Here is a 14779-nt window from a genome sequence, read left to right as displayed (position 1 = left end):
AAACCTTTAACAAGGAAAAACATTAACACATCTGTTTTACTTTGTTTACGAGATGTTAAATTCAACAAGTTTGAAACTAGTATTCTTGGAATGATTCAGTTCTCTTTGTTTGGAGGACCAGTTCATTTTGATTGTTTTATTGATTTAACTATTGCTTTGGATGATAATAATATTGTCAAAGTTTTAATTTTAAATATTTTAACATCTGGCTATGACACGCTAAAAAGAAGCAAACCACTTACTCTTGTTTATCGGATTTATTATCGTCTTTTAAAAACGAATTTAAATCCAAAAATTATTTCAAAACCAACTGCGAGAAAGACTCTCTTAATCCAAAGTTCTACCCTAGATGCGAACATTCAAGTTCTAAAGATTAACCGGTTGAAATTTGATGTTGAAATTTCTTTCAGTTTTATATATATATAAATTATATATAATATTTAAAAATTAATTTAAATATATATTATAGTGAACAGGTCCGATCTTAAAAATCATGGAATCTGAACCAGATCGGTTCTAGACCGGTGGTTCAGTCCGGTCCGATCCTATTTTTTTGGTTAAAATTTACACCCTTAATTGTAGTTTTAAATTTTTAAAGTAAAACGAAACCGACAGAAAAATTTGAGTCTTAAAGAGAGTGAAGGAATTTAGAGGCGTGTTTCTAAAGTAAGAGATTTGAATCTCTATAGTCGAACATAAAACTTATGACAGAAGGCAAAGCAGAAGGGCAAAAGACAGAATAGAAGAAGAAAAAATAAAACCACATAGACTTAGGTAGTAAACAAGTAGAAATAATTGGGTAATTAAGGGTATCATTACCCTTTTATACGATTTAGATGGGCACAGTTTACCAATTTCAAAGTATTTAATGCTAGAATACGTAGTATTAATGAATAGTGTTTCAAGTTGATTTGAAATAGGTAATAAAAGGTCACCTAGCAAGTAATAAAAAACATAGTCAAAGGTAAAATTGTTCCGGAGTTGAAAAAACCACCCAACTCCATGCCATGCAAGGCACCAACCAAAATCACCCGAATCAAGTCACCACCGTCAGGTGACACTATCAAACCCCTCGTGACCGGGACATTCACGACAAAGAGCTGATGATTCTCTTCCCCATGGACAAAAAACTTTTTTTTTTTTTTTTATAGCCCTGCTGTGTTTTTTGGGTTTTCTTTCTAAGAAAAAGCCCTTGGAACTTTTGGGGAAGAGGGAAGGAAACCGAAGCGCAAGAGACCAGTGAGAAAGAGAGAGAGTGAAAAAGGCAACAGAAACACACATAAAATGATAAAACCACTTGCTCGTATGGCATCGTTTCTGTCAAACCCTCTTTCCAGTCCATCTCTGCTAGCATTAGCCATGACACACGCTCCCCAAGTACACCTACACAACCCTTAGTTCCCAACGCTCGTTTTGCTCCTCTCTGCGCCCCCACCAACTTCTGCTCCTCCAATGGCAACGGCTACTTTCTTCTTCCTCTTCCTCCTATTCTTCTTCTTCACTTTGCCTTGATTCTTCCCCATATTATCATCCGCGCAAAGCAGTCAAACGCTCATTCCAACCAATCTCCGCCGGTATTAGCCGTAGCACACTCTACATATATATATTCTAACACTCGGTTTGCTCATCAGAACCCCTTTTTCTCCAATGGCAACGTTTAGTTTCTTCTTCTTTTTCTTCTTCCTCTTCACTATGCCGTGCTTCATCGCCATCTTATCCTCTGCGCAACGCAGCGGCAAAAGTTTGTCGGAGATCCAAGCATTAACGGCCTTCAAAGCTGGTCTCTACGATCCGTTGGGGGCATTGGACGGCTGGGATTCGTCCACCCCGACGGCGCCTTGTGACTGGCGTGGCATTGTGTGTTATGAAAATCGAGTCCGCGAGCTCCGCTTGCCTCGTCTCGGACTCCGTGGTCGGGTCAGTGACCAACTCGCTGACTTGCGAGAGCTGCGCAAGCTTAGCCTCCACTCCAATGGCTTCAACGGCTCCATACCTTCGTCGCTCTCCCAATGCGCTCTCCTACGCGCCGTTTACCTTCACTACAACTCGTTTTCTGGTACTCTGCCGCCGTCCATATTTAACCTCACCAATCTCCAAGTACTCAACGTCGCTCACAACCTCCTGTCTGGAATAATCCCCGTATATGTATCGCAGAGTCTCAGGTACCTCGATTTATCGTCGAACGCATTCTCCGGCGAAATACCGTCGAACTTCTCTGTGAAATCTCAGCTCCAACTTATCAACTTATCGTACAACCGGTTTTTGGGTCAAGTCCCGGCGAGAATAGGAGAGCTTCAGGAGCTTGAGTATCTCTGGATGGACTCGAACAAATTGTACGGGACTCTGCCTTCGGCTATTGCAAATTGTTCCTCCCTCATACATCTCAGTGCTGAAGACAATGCGCTAAGAGGTCTGATCCCGGCGAGCATCGGAGCGATACCGAGGCTTCAGGTGCTATCATTATCGCGCAATGAATTCTCAGGTTCGGTCCCCGCATCTTTATTCTGCAGCATTGCGTCAGCCAACCACTCGTTTTCGCTTAGGATTGTTCAGCTGGGTTTTAATGCACTCACGGGCATAGTTAAGCCGCCAAATGGGAAATGTTTAAGTGTCATGGAGGTATTGGACCTTAAAGAGAATCAAATACATGGTCTGTTTCCGACGTGGTTGGCCAATGTGACGACAATAAGGGTAATGGATCTTTCTGGGAACTTCTTTTCGAGTACGCTACCGGTTGAGATTGGCAATCTTTTGAGGTTAGAGGAGCTTAGAGTGGCGAATAATTCACTCACTGGCGAGGTTCCTAGCGAGATTGTGAAATGCAGTTCGTTACGGGTACTTGATCTTGAAGGGAACCGATTTTCGGGTTTGGTTCCTGGTTTTTTTGGAGGACTAGGGAGCTTAAAGGTGTTATCGTTAGGAAGAAATATGTTCTCCGGTTCAATCCCACTGGAACTTGGAAGGCTCTCCGAGCTTGAAATGTTGAACTTGAGCGACAACAATCTCACAGGGAATGTACCGGAGGAGATAATGCGTCTGAGCAATTTGAGTGCTTTATATCTTAGCAACAACAGGCTCTCCGGAGAAGTTTTATCTAATATCGGGGACTTGAGTAACTTGCAGATTCTTAACCTGAGTCTTTGCGGGTTTTCGGGAAGCGTTCCTGCTAGTGTTGGGAGTTTGATGAAGCTAGCAGTTCTTGACTTGAGTAAACAAAACCTATCCGGAGAGTTGCCCATTGAGCTCTTCGGGTTACCAAGCCTACAGGTTGTTGCTCTAGAAGATAACCACTTATCTGGGGATGTTCCTGAAGGTTTCAGCAGCTTGGTTAGTCTACAATATTTGAACCTCACGTCAAATGCCTTTACTGGTGAGATTCCCGCAACATATGGATTTCTTCAATCACTAGTTGTTCTCTCCGCATCACGCAATCGTATTTCGGGTATAATCCCCCAGAACTCGGTAATTGTTCTGATCTTGAAGTGCTTGAGCTTCGCTCTAATCGTTTGGAGGGGCACATACCAGGTGATATTTCTCGCTTATCTCGTTTGAAGGAGCTTGATTTGGGTCAAAATAGATTAACAGGTGAAATCCCAGATGAGCTCTCCAAATGCTCGTCTCTGACTTCTCTGTTATTGGACGCAAATCACCTTGCAGGTCATGTACCTGACTTATTGTCCAATTTATCGAAGCTAACAACGTTAAATCTTTCCTCTAACAGATTGAGTGGATCCATTCCCGCAAGTCTTTCACGTATTTCTGGTTTGAGATACTTAAATTTGTCTAGCAACGACCTGGAAGGTGAAATTCCAAAAATGTTGGGTACTCGTTTCAATGATCCTGCTGTTTTTGCCACGAATAGAAATCTATGTGGGAAGCCCTTGAAAAGAGAGTGTGCAAATGTGAGAAGGAGAAAGAAGAAGAGGCTGATTCTATTTGTCGTCGTGGCTGTAGTTGGGGCATGCCTTTTGACATTATGCTGTTGTGGCTATATCTACGGCCTCTTACGTTGGCGCAAGAAGCTTAGAGAAGGGGCAACTGGGGAGAAGAAACGGAGCCCGGCTCGTGCAAGCTCAGGAGGTGAAAGGGGTCGTGGTAGTGGAGAAAATGGAGGGCCAAAACTGGTCATGTTCAATAACAAAATCACAGTTGCAGAGACATTAGAAGCAACAAGACAATTCGATGAGGAAAACGTCCTGAGCAGAGGAAGATTTGGTCTTATATTCAAGGCATCTTTCCAAGATGGAATGGTGCTAGCAATCCGTCGCCTTCCCGACGGGTCCATCGACGACAACACTTTCCGCAAAGAAGCAGAATCACTAGGTAAAGTGAAGCACCGAAACCTAACTGTTCTGCGTGGCTATTACGCAGGGCCACCCGATCTAAGGCTCCTCGTCTACGACTACATGCCCAATGGAAACCTTGCCACTCTCCTCCAAGAGGCATCTCACCAGGAAGGGCACGTACTCAACTGGCCAATGCGTCACCTCATTGCACTTGGCATTGCTCGCGGGATAGCTTTCTTGCACTCGGTCTCGATAGTCCACGGTGACGTCAAGCCGCAAAATGTTCTCTTCGACGCTGATTTTGAAGCCCATTTATCTGAATTCGGCCTAGACCGACTAACCATAGCAACTCCAGCAGAAGCATCTTCCTCGTCCACCCCGATCGGGTCCTTAGGCTATGTATCACCAGAAGCAGCTTTGACTGGGCAAGCCACAAGGGAAGCGGACGTGTACAGTTTCGGAATCGTATTGTTAGAGATTCTAACGGGAAGGAAGCCGGTGATGTTCACACAAGACGAAGACATCGTGAAGTGGGTGAAAAGGCAATTGCAGAGGGGCCAGGTCTCGGAGCTGCTTGAACCGGGTTTGCTTGAGCTGGACCCGGAGTCATCGGAGTGGGAAGAATTCCTATTGGGAGTGAAAGTAGCACTGCTTTGCACAGCACCCGATCCACTCGACAGACCATCAATGACCGACATTGTGTTCATGCTTGAAGGCTGCCGGGTCGGACCCGAAATCCCTTCCTCAGCCGATCCCACCTCGCTGCCCTCGCCAGCCTGAAATCTTTTTCTTCATTCATCCCGGAATTTCTTCCCTGAAAGAAGTCATTCTTTGAGATTATCTGTGATGATTCATGGAATGTAATGTTTTTTATTTTTAAATATTTCTAAGCAATTTCTTGATTTTGTAGTACTGTTTGTGTGTTTATACAGTTAAATTATGTCTCATTTAGGGCGACCCTACTACGGTTTCCAACGAGGAAGTTTTAGTTGGGGAGGTCAAACTAGACTGGATGAGGGATCAGGAGGCTCCCACCAAGTACATTCCCGCCAAGTAAGGAAGTTATAATCTGGAAACGCCACGTGGTGAATTCAGAAGAGAGGGGAAAGTAGCCGTTAATATGACCGCGACAGGACCCCAAGCGTCCTTATCGGGAAAGGAAAGGGAAAGGCCTGTCACTGTCAGGACCCGTGATACTCGTTAACTCCTAATATAAAGAAATATTTCAGAGCGACAAATTCATAAATTTAGCTTAGGAATCTCATTATGATCTTAAATAAAATGTAAACAATTTTCATGAAAAAAAAAATAAAGATTTTAAGAGCATTGACTCATGATCGAATAGTCAAGTTCCTGTACAAAAAAAGTGTACATGTTTTGTATTAAATTGCTTACAACAAAATGTAGACAAGAACGGCTAAGTACAGAAAGGAACACAAAATTAGGGTCATGTCATCCATCTTTTGTTTTTTAGATTTATAATAAACGTATAATATAGATAATAAAAGTTCCAAATTTTATAATTTTTCTTGAAAACCCTTGCCGACTTGTCACTGACTTGTTGACACGATGGAGACATACCAATCATTTTTCTTTTTACGATATGGATGTGTATTAATCATATAATATATTATAAAGACATAGTAGGGGATTGGATCAAGGGCATTGCCACGTCGGGTAGTAGGAGGGAGAAATAGTAACGTTGACAAGATTATATAAAGTGATTATTTATTAATTTTGTTATTTTTGAAAAAAGTAAAAAATTATTCAATCATGTTTTATATAATTAGATGAAAATAAGGTGATAGTCTAATTCGTAAAGGTTAGGAAATTATTCTTCTCTCTCAAATCTGATGTTATAGGTTCGAAAGGATTTGCTCTTGTAAAATTTGTGAACTAAAATTATTGCATGCGGGTATCTATGAGATTAGACTGTTTTATCCAAAATCAGTAGCTATAGTTCAAATCAAATATGTCGCAGCCAGTATAGCTCTTATAGTCACGCTTAAGAAGAAAAACTACACTAGTAACCCCTCCCACTCTTTAAAAAATAAAAATAAATAAATAATGAAAGAGAATGGTTGGACATTACTCATTCAACTCAAATAATGTAGTTCCGCAAAAACAATTTGCTTTGTTATAAAATACCTTCCATTTTCTCTTTTCTCTCTACCCAGATAAAAATATCTTTTGCTGTTGTCAAAATTCTAGTCCGTTCATTAGGAGGAAGGGGGGGTGGAGTTTAAGCTCCACCCACCTCTTCCACTAGCCAGCCATAGTAGTCAAATTTACTTTCATATTTTATCTATTTTTTCTTTTTTTTTTTGGTCTTAGATTTTTCTCCACAGTGCCGCAACAAGCCGATCTCCTGCTTTTTGATGCCCTCCGACCAACATGCACCGCCTTTTCTGCATCTCTAGTCGCCTATCTTCTAGTTCGTGGAAGGTTTTCGCTCGTCCATTCGTCGCATTCATCGCACATGCTTATTATGTCATGCGCGTCAACCACGGGCCATCGCGTCCTGAAGCTACTTCTGTGGATGCGCGCGGCTCTGTCCACATTAGAGGCTTGAGATCATTCGGATTCAACCCTCCATTCCACTCTAATGGCGCGCGTGATCTACACAAGCCGTCACAACCTGTGTTGATCCTTCGCCGACGACTCGATTTCGTTTCAGGTTGCTACCCTATGTTTCTGCTTTTTCAAATCAATGATCAAATGAAATTGGTCATAATAGTCTCTTCCAACTAGTCCAAACTAACAATATGCAGCATAACCTCCTTTATTACAGCTTTTAGTTGTAATATTATAATATGTTTTAACAAACTATACAAAAACCATTTTAAGCAACGTTCCCTGGTGGGGATATGGGTGAGAGTCAATTACTTGGTGCTAGATCCCTATTTTTTCTTTTATGTGATGTATCTATTAATTTTAAAATAATTATAGGAGATTTTTAATATACCGAAATTTGTATCTTATAATCTTATAATTTATCTATAAAATATTAAAGAAAGAAAAATAAAAAATAAGGAATAATAACAATAATACGGTGGCAGGTCCCACTGTATCAGCCTAAAATTTAAAATCCTGAAAAGAGAACACAGTGATGAGGGTGACAGTAGCATCGTGAGTGTGTCAGCCGGCGTAAAGCCAAGTCAAGTGAAGAGTACTTTTGAGTTAACGGGGGCATAAATACTTGTAATGTGGGCTTGTAAATTCTGAGAATGGACCCCACCCCACGTCTAAAGGAACAGCACTGTGTGTGAGTGTATTATAGACTCGACTTGGAGACGTGTCATTTTCAATACCTGTCCCCAGACATTTATGATTCACTTCTTCTTACGTGACCCACGTCCTTTTTTTACCACCTGCGGATTCAATATTCCCATTCCTCCCTCTCATCAATCCGCCGTGGAAAGAAATCATCGAGTAAAATTGTTATCTTCATGCGTCTGTCCTTGTATAGAGTGAAAAGGGCATCCTTAATTTCAGTTTTTTTTTTTTTAATAATTATTACTGAATATAAGTCAAATTCAAGTAAAAACATCCATAAAAATAGCAGTAACTTGTAAAAATAAAAACCTGCCGACCATACCGCTGTCGGGGTCGAAACAACCCATAGATATAAATTGTCCTATCTCATATTTTATATAGAATAACGAATTGGGGTGCAAATTTGGTGTAATTTCTTCAACTAAATATCGAGGTACAAATTCATTTTCTCATTATTAGCAGGTCATGCAATTTACAACTTGCTGTCATCCTTGGTGAGTCTGTGACCGAACGAGATGATGGTTGTGTATGTCGTGAATCAGAGACAAAGCAGCTAGCTGCCGATCTAAATGCTGAAAATGTCGTGTCGCAATAAGAGCTAGCATTCACTGTAATCACGACGAACAACAGGTGTTCACATTATTCTATAATGAAATAATGGTATAACTCTGGCATGCAATTGCAGTCCTCCAATAGACAATTTGTGTTTCTAGCTTCCCTCCTCAGGCTGGCATTTGCACAAATGGTTTGTAGCCATAATAATGTCGCCCAAGCTTACGAGCACCACCTCACTTGCACATTGAAAATAAATGTAATCTACTCCGTTGGCTCATCTTGTACATGTGCAGTAGTGATGAAAGGCATTTAATCAGTCCCTACCACTACCTGGGCATGACATTAATAAGGCAAGTATAGATTTACCGAACTTCCATGTGATGAGTATGCTCCGATATTATTCCCTTATTTTCCTATATTATAATCTTAATCGATGTTATTCCCTTATTTTCCTATATATACTATGACTAACGTAAGTGTTACATTAGTCATGTCACAAGTAGTATTTACTCATATGTTGATCGGTGGCTTAGATCTAATGACAACTGAATCAACGGCAGTAAAATAAACATGACTCATTCATTTAATTATTCTTTTTTGGTACAAAACCATACACTACCCGTAGGCAGATATCTTCCACAAGATTATCATAAATGATAAAGATACACTCAAAATGAATTGAAATAAGATATGATAAATGAAATTTGAATGTTCTACATGTAACAATGATGGCAGTTTATATCTATTATACACATGAACAATATTACAACGCTGTCTTCTCTAGGCAGATGTCAAACCTTCCGGCAATAATTCAGCATCAGGGTTGGGTGAAAGATATCTGCGACAGGCATAAAGAACAGCTGAATGGAAACCATTTGCGTTATCTATAAACGCAAAGTGCCCAGCCTGCATTTGAATATTAATGAAATTATATCAATCTCCCGATTAATGGCTTTCAAATGCCCAAAAAAAAAAACGCAATCATGCGCGTGAATGTGTGCTCACACAATCAAATATAGGAAGAAATGGAGAGCGCAGGACCTGAGGAACCCGAATGATTTCACAAGGGACCTTCATACGCTTGCGAGCTTCTTGAGCCCCTTCATAGCTCATCCAATCTTGATGGCCATAAATAAAAGTGGTTGGCACTTTCCATTCTGATGCACTGCACACAAGAAAAAATAGGATTATGTAATCGTTTCAAAAGTCCTATTTTCTACAAATCAAACCCCCAAAAGAAATTGCTTCCATCCCCATCTCCCTGCAACAACCCTCGCAGTGTTAATTTAAGATGGTGACCCAAAAAACCAATAACCTGATTAAGCACCGTAAGTAATTAGCACAATCTCGGTTTGGGCATACAGTTTAGCTCAAACAAAGGATGGCTATGATTCAGTTGGCCATTGGTAAAGTACCAGAAAAGGCATTACATTAGCAGCAGGAATAGAACTAGTAAATTTGTATCGGTACCTTTTTTTTTTTTTTTTTTCCTATCGGTACCAACCTACCTAAATATGTATAGTCCATCTCTCTAAATGTGCATATCTATGTAAGATAAAAACACACAAGTCAAATTCAATTCCAAAATAAATCATAAGCTGTAACTATTTACAAAAGTTAATAAGTTTATAGAATCATCTTACAATAAGTATTTCTTTTGAATACAAAAGTTCAGAGTTTCTACAGATATGGGAAAAATTTCAAAAACCAACTTAGCATCTTAATATTATATTATGTTGAAGGACGGTTATTCATTAAATAAAATCAATACATAAAACTATTAATTTAGGAGGCAACTTCACAAAAAGAAAAATAATAATAAATAAATTGGAGCCCCACCACAATAACATGGGTCTGCCCCTGATTAGCAGAACACCATGTATATAAGTTTGTGCATGCGAACGTGCATGCATTTATGTCTTCATGAATTCCTTCACAAGAAAAGAGATCCATAGTTTTGCAAATAAAACCAACCACCAAGAAAGGAATAAATTGGTATGTAACAAATATCGTAGAAGTCATCTATTTCCTCAGATTCCAGGAAGTGGCCATCGGTCACTTGCAAATTATGCACAGAAATATCATATGGGAATCCATTCCACCATTCCACTACCTCACAAATGGTGTATTGAGATGGACAGGAACTCCCATTCCTTTTACGGAAATGAGATCATAGTGATTGAAATATTTATGTCAGAGTATTCTCCAATTAGATGAGAAGCCCCAAGGGGTTTTCTTCACTATCCCTCTGGGAGCTTATGGATCTTCGTAATTCCGATCACAGGTGTACCCTCTTGTATACTGGGGATATGCGTCCTTTCTTACTTGCTTTTGAATGAATTTTATTACTTACCCAAAAAAACCCAGGGTTATGGTTTCACCCATTCAATCATAAAAAATTTGGGTACGACTCATAAGCATTATCTTTTGGACACCTAGTATTAAAAAGTGTAGCAGTTATAACTAAAAATTGGAAAATCTATAACACCCAAAGCACACAAAACAAAGAAACAAAGTTGATCAATAATATAAAATTTAATAAACTTTTAAATGACCAGGATCAACAGACCTGTGTATGAGGGGCATCCGAGCAAAGGCTCCAAAGGAAAAGATATATTTTAAGCACAATTCTCCACTTGCTTTTGCCGCCAAAGTATGGTAAACATAATCTTCAATTGAAAACACAACCATTAGCAGTTCAATTATTCTGAGTAGTATATATAATATAACATTTTTATCTTATATTACCTGTAAGCAATTTGGACTCCTCGTCAGTCAGTGTGTCTCCAGTTGTGTAAGTACCGAATCTAGCACTCGTGTACTTTCGAACAAGATTTGGACCCCAAGGGCCTATACCTCTGCAATAAATGAAAAAATAAGATACAAAAAGACAAGGGAAAATTGTACAATCAAATATTCGGTACACTGAGAGAGAGAGAGAGAGAGAGAGAATTAATTCTCCTTTCAGAACATTATAATTTAATTCAGCCCATTACTATGAGTGAATTTGAATTCAAATTCACAACTCAAATAATCAACAAAATTCATATAATTGACTATGTAGTTCAATCAATTGTTTCAAATAGACATAACTTAAGTGTGGCAATACAGTATGTCTAGTCTTACGATTCAGTGACAAAGATCACTCAAATGAATTCAATTCTGGGAAAAAATGTTCACTCTTGCCTTGATTAAATATGGATTTTGAAAACCAAGAACAACTGCTTTCACTGAAACAGTAGATCTTTATGATATGATATGACCTCCTCAATAACGAAGACAGTTGGAATCCATTCGTTACACCTTAAAGAGATATATTACAGGTAATGAGTGAAATTATGCTAGCATCAAGGGATGCATAAAAATAAAGTACAGCTTAGCATAGCATGCGTCCAATTCTACATGGATATTAGAAAAGCTTCTTCATTATGACTGACTAAAATTCCTCAACCATGTTTACAAAGTGACAGTACAATTAATTAGTCTAATCTCATTGCAAGTTTTCCAGCAAACAGACTAGATTAATGCTGCAAGCTGCAAGTAGTGCCTCAGAAAGGTAAGGCCATGGGACAGGGTGTTAAGCCCCTCATGCACAAGGCAGAAATGCAAGAAAAAAAATATCAGATAGAAGAATGGATGAGGTTACTGTTTGTATTATGGTTTCAAGGGAAGACATTCGAAGAAAAGGATAACAAATATTTACCGGATGATTTTCTGAGGAGTAAAATTAGACTCCCACAAATGATTCAGAATTGCTCCTTTCCATGTCGCTCTGAACCGGATAAGCGACTCAGAGGCATCTGACTCTGATGAAAATCCAGCAGGTCCAACTAAAATCAAGTGCTGAACATGATCGGGATGCTATAGATAAAAAAAAAAATAGCATCAGAATTCAGAAATGGTACTTTATATTAATTCTAGAACTCAAACAATGATGGGAGGAAGCGATTACCTTCAGAGCATATTTAGCTGCAACATACCCTCCAAATGAATGTCCAAGCAATATAAAGTTGCTAAGGTTTTTGGCTTTTCGCCATTCCTCAAACGAATCAATGAACCATGCCTCAGTTTCTGCATTGCCAATTGCAACAACAAACTCAACCTATATTCTATTGTGCTGTAGTATCTTATCCCATCTTTATAAACAGGCAGTATATAGTGACTTCTGTGTTCAACATAGAAGAAACCTAAAACTACCTTCAGTGCTTTTACATGTGAAGTCAGGCCTGCTTGATCCACCCCAGCTGCAAATAAAGTTGATTGAGGCACTTATAATTAAAAAGCAATAAAAAAAATTTAAGAGCAGCAAAGAGAGAATGTAGAGAAACACATCTAATCGACAACAAAACTCCCCCCATTGGCCAAAGAGGGGGAAGAAAGCAAGTAGATAACATGTACAATGAGAAGCAAAACATACTTGTCAAAAAAAAAAAAAAAAAAAATGTAAAACACACAACGGCTTTGGAGCAGTTTCTGGAAAGCACTTTCAGGACCAAGGGGCTTAATAAGAAAAATATGCGTCACTTTCAACATTAAAAAAACAAAGACTGCAACCAACATTCAATTCAACATTAACTTGTAATATCCATTCCACCTACTAAATTTGTGTCAAAATCGATGGCTTCGGGGGCAGCTGAGATAATCTATTAACTTCCATAACTAATAGATTAGTCCCTGCTAATTTGCAATGCTGCAATTTTAAAAGTAGTACATTGCAACCAAGTACAAAATTAGCTTATTATTGCAGATGAAATATATAGTCAGCGAAATTACCAAATCGTCAACAAAACTGTAGAATCAAGACAAGGAGACTCACCCAAGCTGATCGATAGCGATGACCCTAAAACGATTAGCAAGTGCGTCAAAATTCCTGAAGAAGAAACCTTGAGAAGCACCATAACCATGAACCATCACGAGAGTGGGAGAATCATCCTTGGCATCAAATGTGACTGTGTTGATAAACCTCGGTTCATCGCTTTTAGAACGAAACCACCTGACCTTCGACCCGGGTGGGCCAGAACCAATATTAACCTTTTCTTGAACATACGGAGTCCTGAAATTCAAGTAGATGCACACACACCATCTCAAATGAGACAAACATCAATCACGATTATATTCGAGCAAGGCAAATTAGAGCTTTTCATTTAATGGAAGCGAATAATTGGGTTCATCCTCGTATTTACTAGCTAACACATTTCATATTATCTCTGAACCAAAGGCAATTGGAATTGAAAAGGAAATCATTTCCTATCCAACAAATTCTAGGCAACCAACCGACGTGCTAGGGTTCCGGGAGTGGGGAGAGAGAGAGAGAGAGAGAGAGAGAGAGAGAGATACTTGACGAGAGAGAGAAGACGCTTCTCGGCGGCAAGGATGTGATCAGTTGAGGAGGGAATCCAACGAAGAACAGAGGGCCACAAAGACCTCGATTTCGCTGTGGACGCAGGAGAAGATCGCATCTCGGCGTTTCTGATCTCCTCCGCCATTTTTGACCACCGAAGGCGAGATAGGCTCATGTAAATTGTAATTCTCTACGTTTACCAAAACCAACACAGCCCCCGGTTATATACTACGCGCACATAAACTGGTCCCGTTGGGTCCGACTCTGACGGTCACCTTTTTTCTTTTTAAAGAAAATAAATAAATATATTCCCGAAAGAGCTTGGGAAGTAACTTTATGTGCACGTGTCAGGCATCTGCTGGCTTAAAGCACCGATCCGTCAGAGGAGCACCTTCTAGTCCACTTGCATCCACGCCATTGATAAGTAGAAGAGATGAGAATATACGTTGGCAGTGACGTACTTCCGCTTCCCGGAAAACTTGAAATCCAAGTTTGTTTGGTCTGTCTTGGCAGACCAGTTCACGGAAATTCGTTAACATGTTGCGCCAGCTCTTTTGAATAAGCGCAGTCATTTCTATCGGAATCTAATTGCGACTCCAAATTTTTAAAGTTCTTGCCATTTTTAAAGCTTCGCTGAAAAAAAGAATTAAAAAAAAAAAAAGAAAGCAATTAAGATTTGCATGCTTGAATTTCTTGAGATTATATTAGGATATAAGCCGATCTATTTCAATGATTTTAAAGTGTTTGGAAGTAACACCTGGAAACAATAAAGTAACTATTTAAAATAAGATAAATCTATTTATTATTTTTTTGTCAGTATTTTCTTAACATATTTTGACATGGCATTAAATGATATATTTATAAATAAAATATAATAAATAATTTCTAATAATTTAATATCATATTATAAAATAATGAAAAAATCTTGAAAAAATAGATGATAAATTACATTACTTTATAGAAACTTAAAACGTTTTTAACCTTTGTTTAAATATAAAACCAGAAAAATGGATGGTCCCTTTTTTTAACTTTTTAAAATAATAAATCCCAATAATCCCGTTGACATCAGTCCAATTATAGGTGGCTATGCAACTATAAGTCCATATATGAAAAATTATATTTTCAAAGTCAGTTAATAGACTATGGAGCACACTTATAAAATGTTTCTATAATATAATTTGATTTAAAAAATAAATTTTAAAATTTGACTCTTATAAATTAAATATTATCATTTAAGTGATATGAATGTTATACTCTACGTACCGACTTGATAATAAAATAACTTAATATGCATGCATGCTGACACCTCAAGTCTATCTCT

The 14779-nt window shown here is 38.8% G+C and overlaps 2 protein-coding genes across 2 annotated transcripts; one reads left to right on the top strand and one right to left on the bottom strand.

The window, feature by feature from the left end:
* The first annotated feature begins 1176 nt into the window (after window positions 1–1176).
* Window positions 1177–5191, top strand: LOC121260914 (probable LRR receptor-like serine/threonine-protein kinase At4g36180). Its single transcript, XM_041162993.1, is given in 2 exon segments — window positions 1177–3445; window positions 3448–5191. Coding segments are annotated over 2 exon segments (3417 nt in total). The 5' UTR covers window positions 1177–1647; the 3' UTR covers window positions 5067–5191.
* Window positions 5192–8677: 3486 nt separating this feature from the next.
* LOC121260733 (probable 1-acylglycerol-3-phosphate O-acyltransferase) lies at window positions 8678–13694 on the bottom strand. Its single transcript, XM_041162727.1, has 9 exons — window positions 13455–13694; window positions 12934–13170; window positions 12315–12361; window positions 12070–12188; window positions 11821–11978; window positions 10866–10975; window positions 10687–10786; window positions 9159–9282; window positions 8678–9023 (listed from the first exon to the last, which is right to left on the bottom strand). Exons 1-9 carry the CDS (start codon window positions 13631–13633, stop codon window positions 8898–8900), a joined length of 1200 nt encoding a protein of 399 aa, XP_041018661.1. The 5' UTR covers window positions 13634–13694; the 3' UTR covers window positions 8678–8897.
* Between the last annotated feature and the right edge of the window lie 1085 nt (window positions 13695–14779).

This window comes from Juglans microcarpa x Juglans regia, chromosome 4D, assembly GCF_004785595.1.
Source record: "Juglans microcarpa x Juglans regia isolate MS1-56 chromosome 4D, Jm3101_v1.0, whole genome shotgun sequence".
NCBI classification, from domain to species: Eukaryota; Viridiplantae; Streptophyta; class Magnoliopsida; order Fagales; family Juglandaceae; genus Juglans; species Juglans microcarpa x Juglans regia.
Note: the sequence above shows the minus strand (reverse complement) of the source record. Positions and strands in the feature narration are given on the sequence as shown.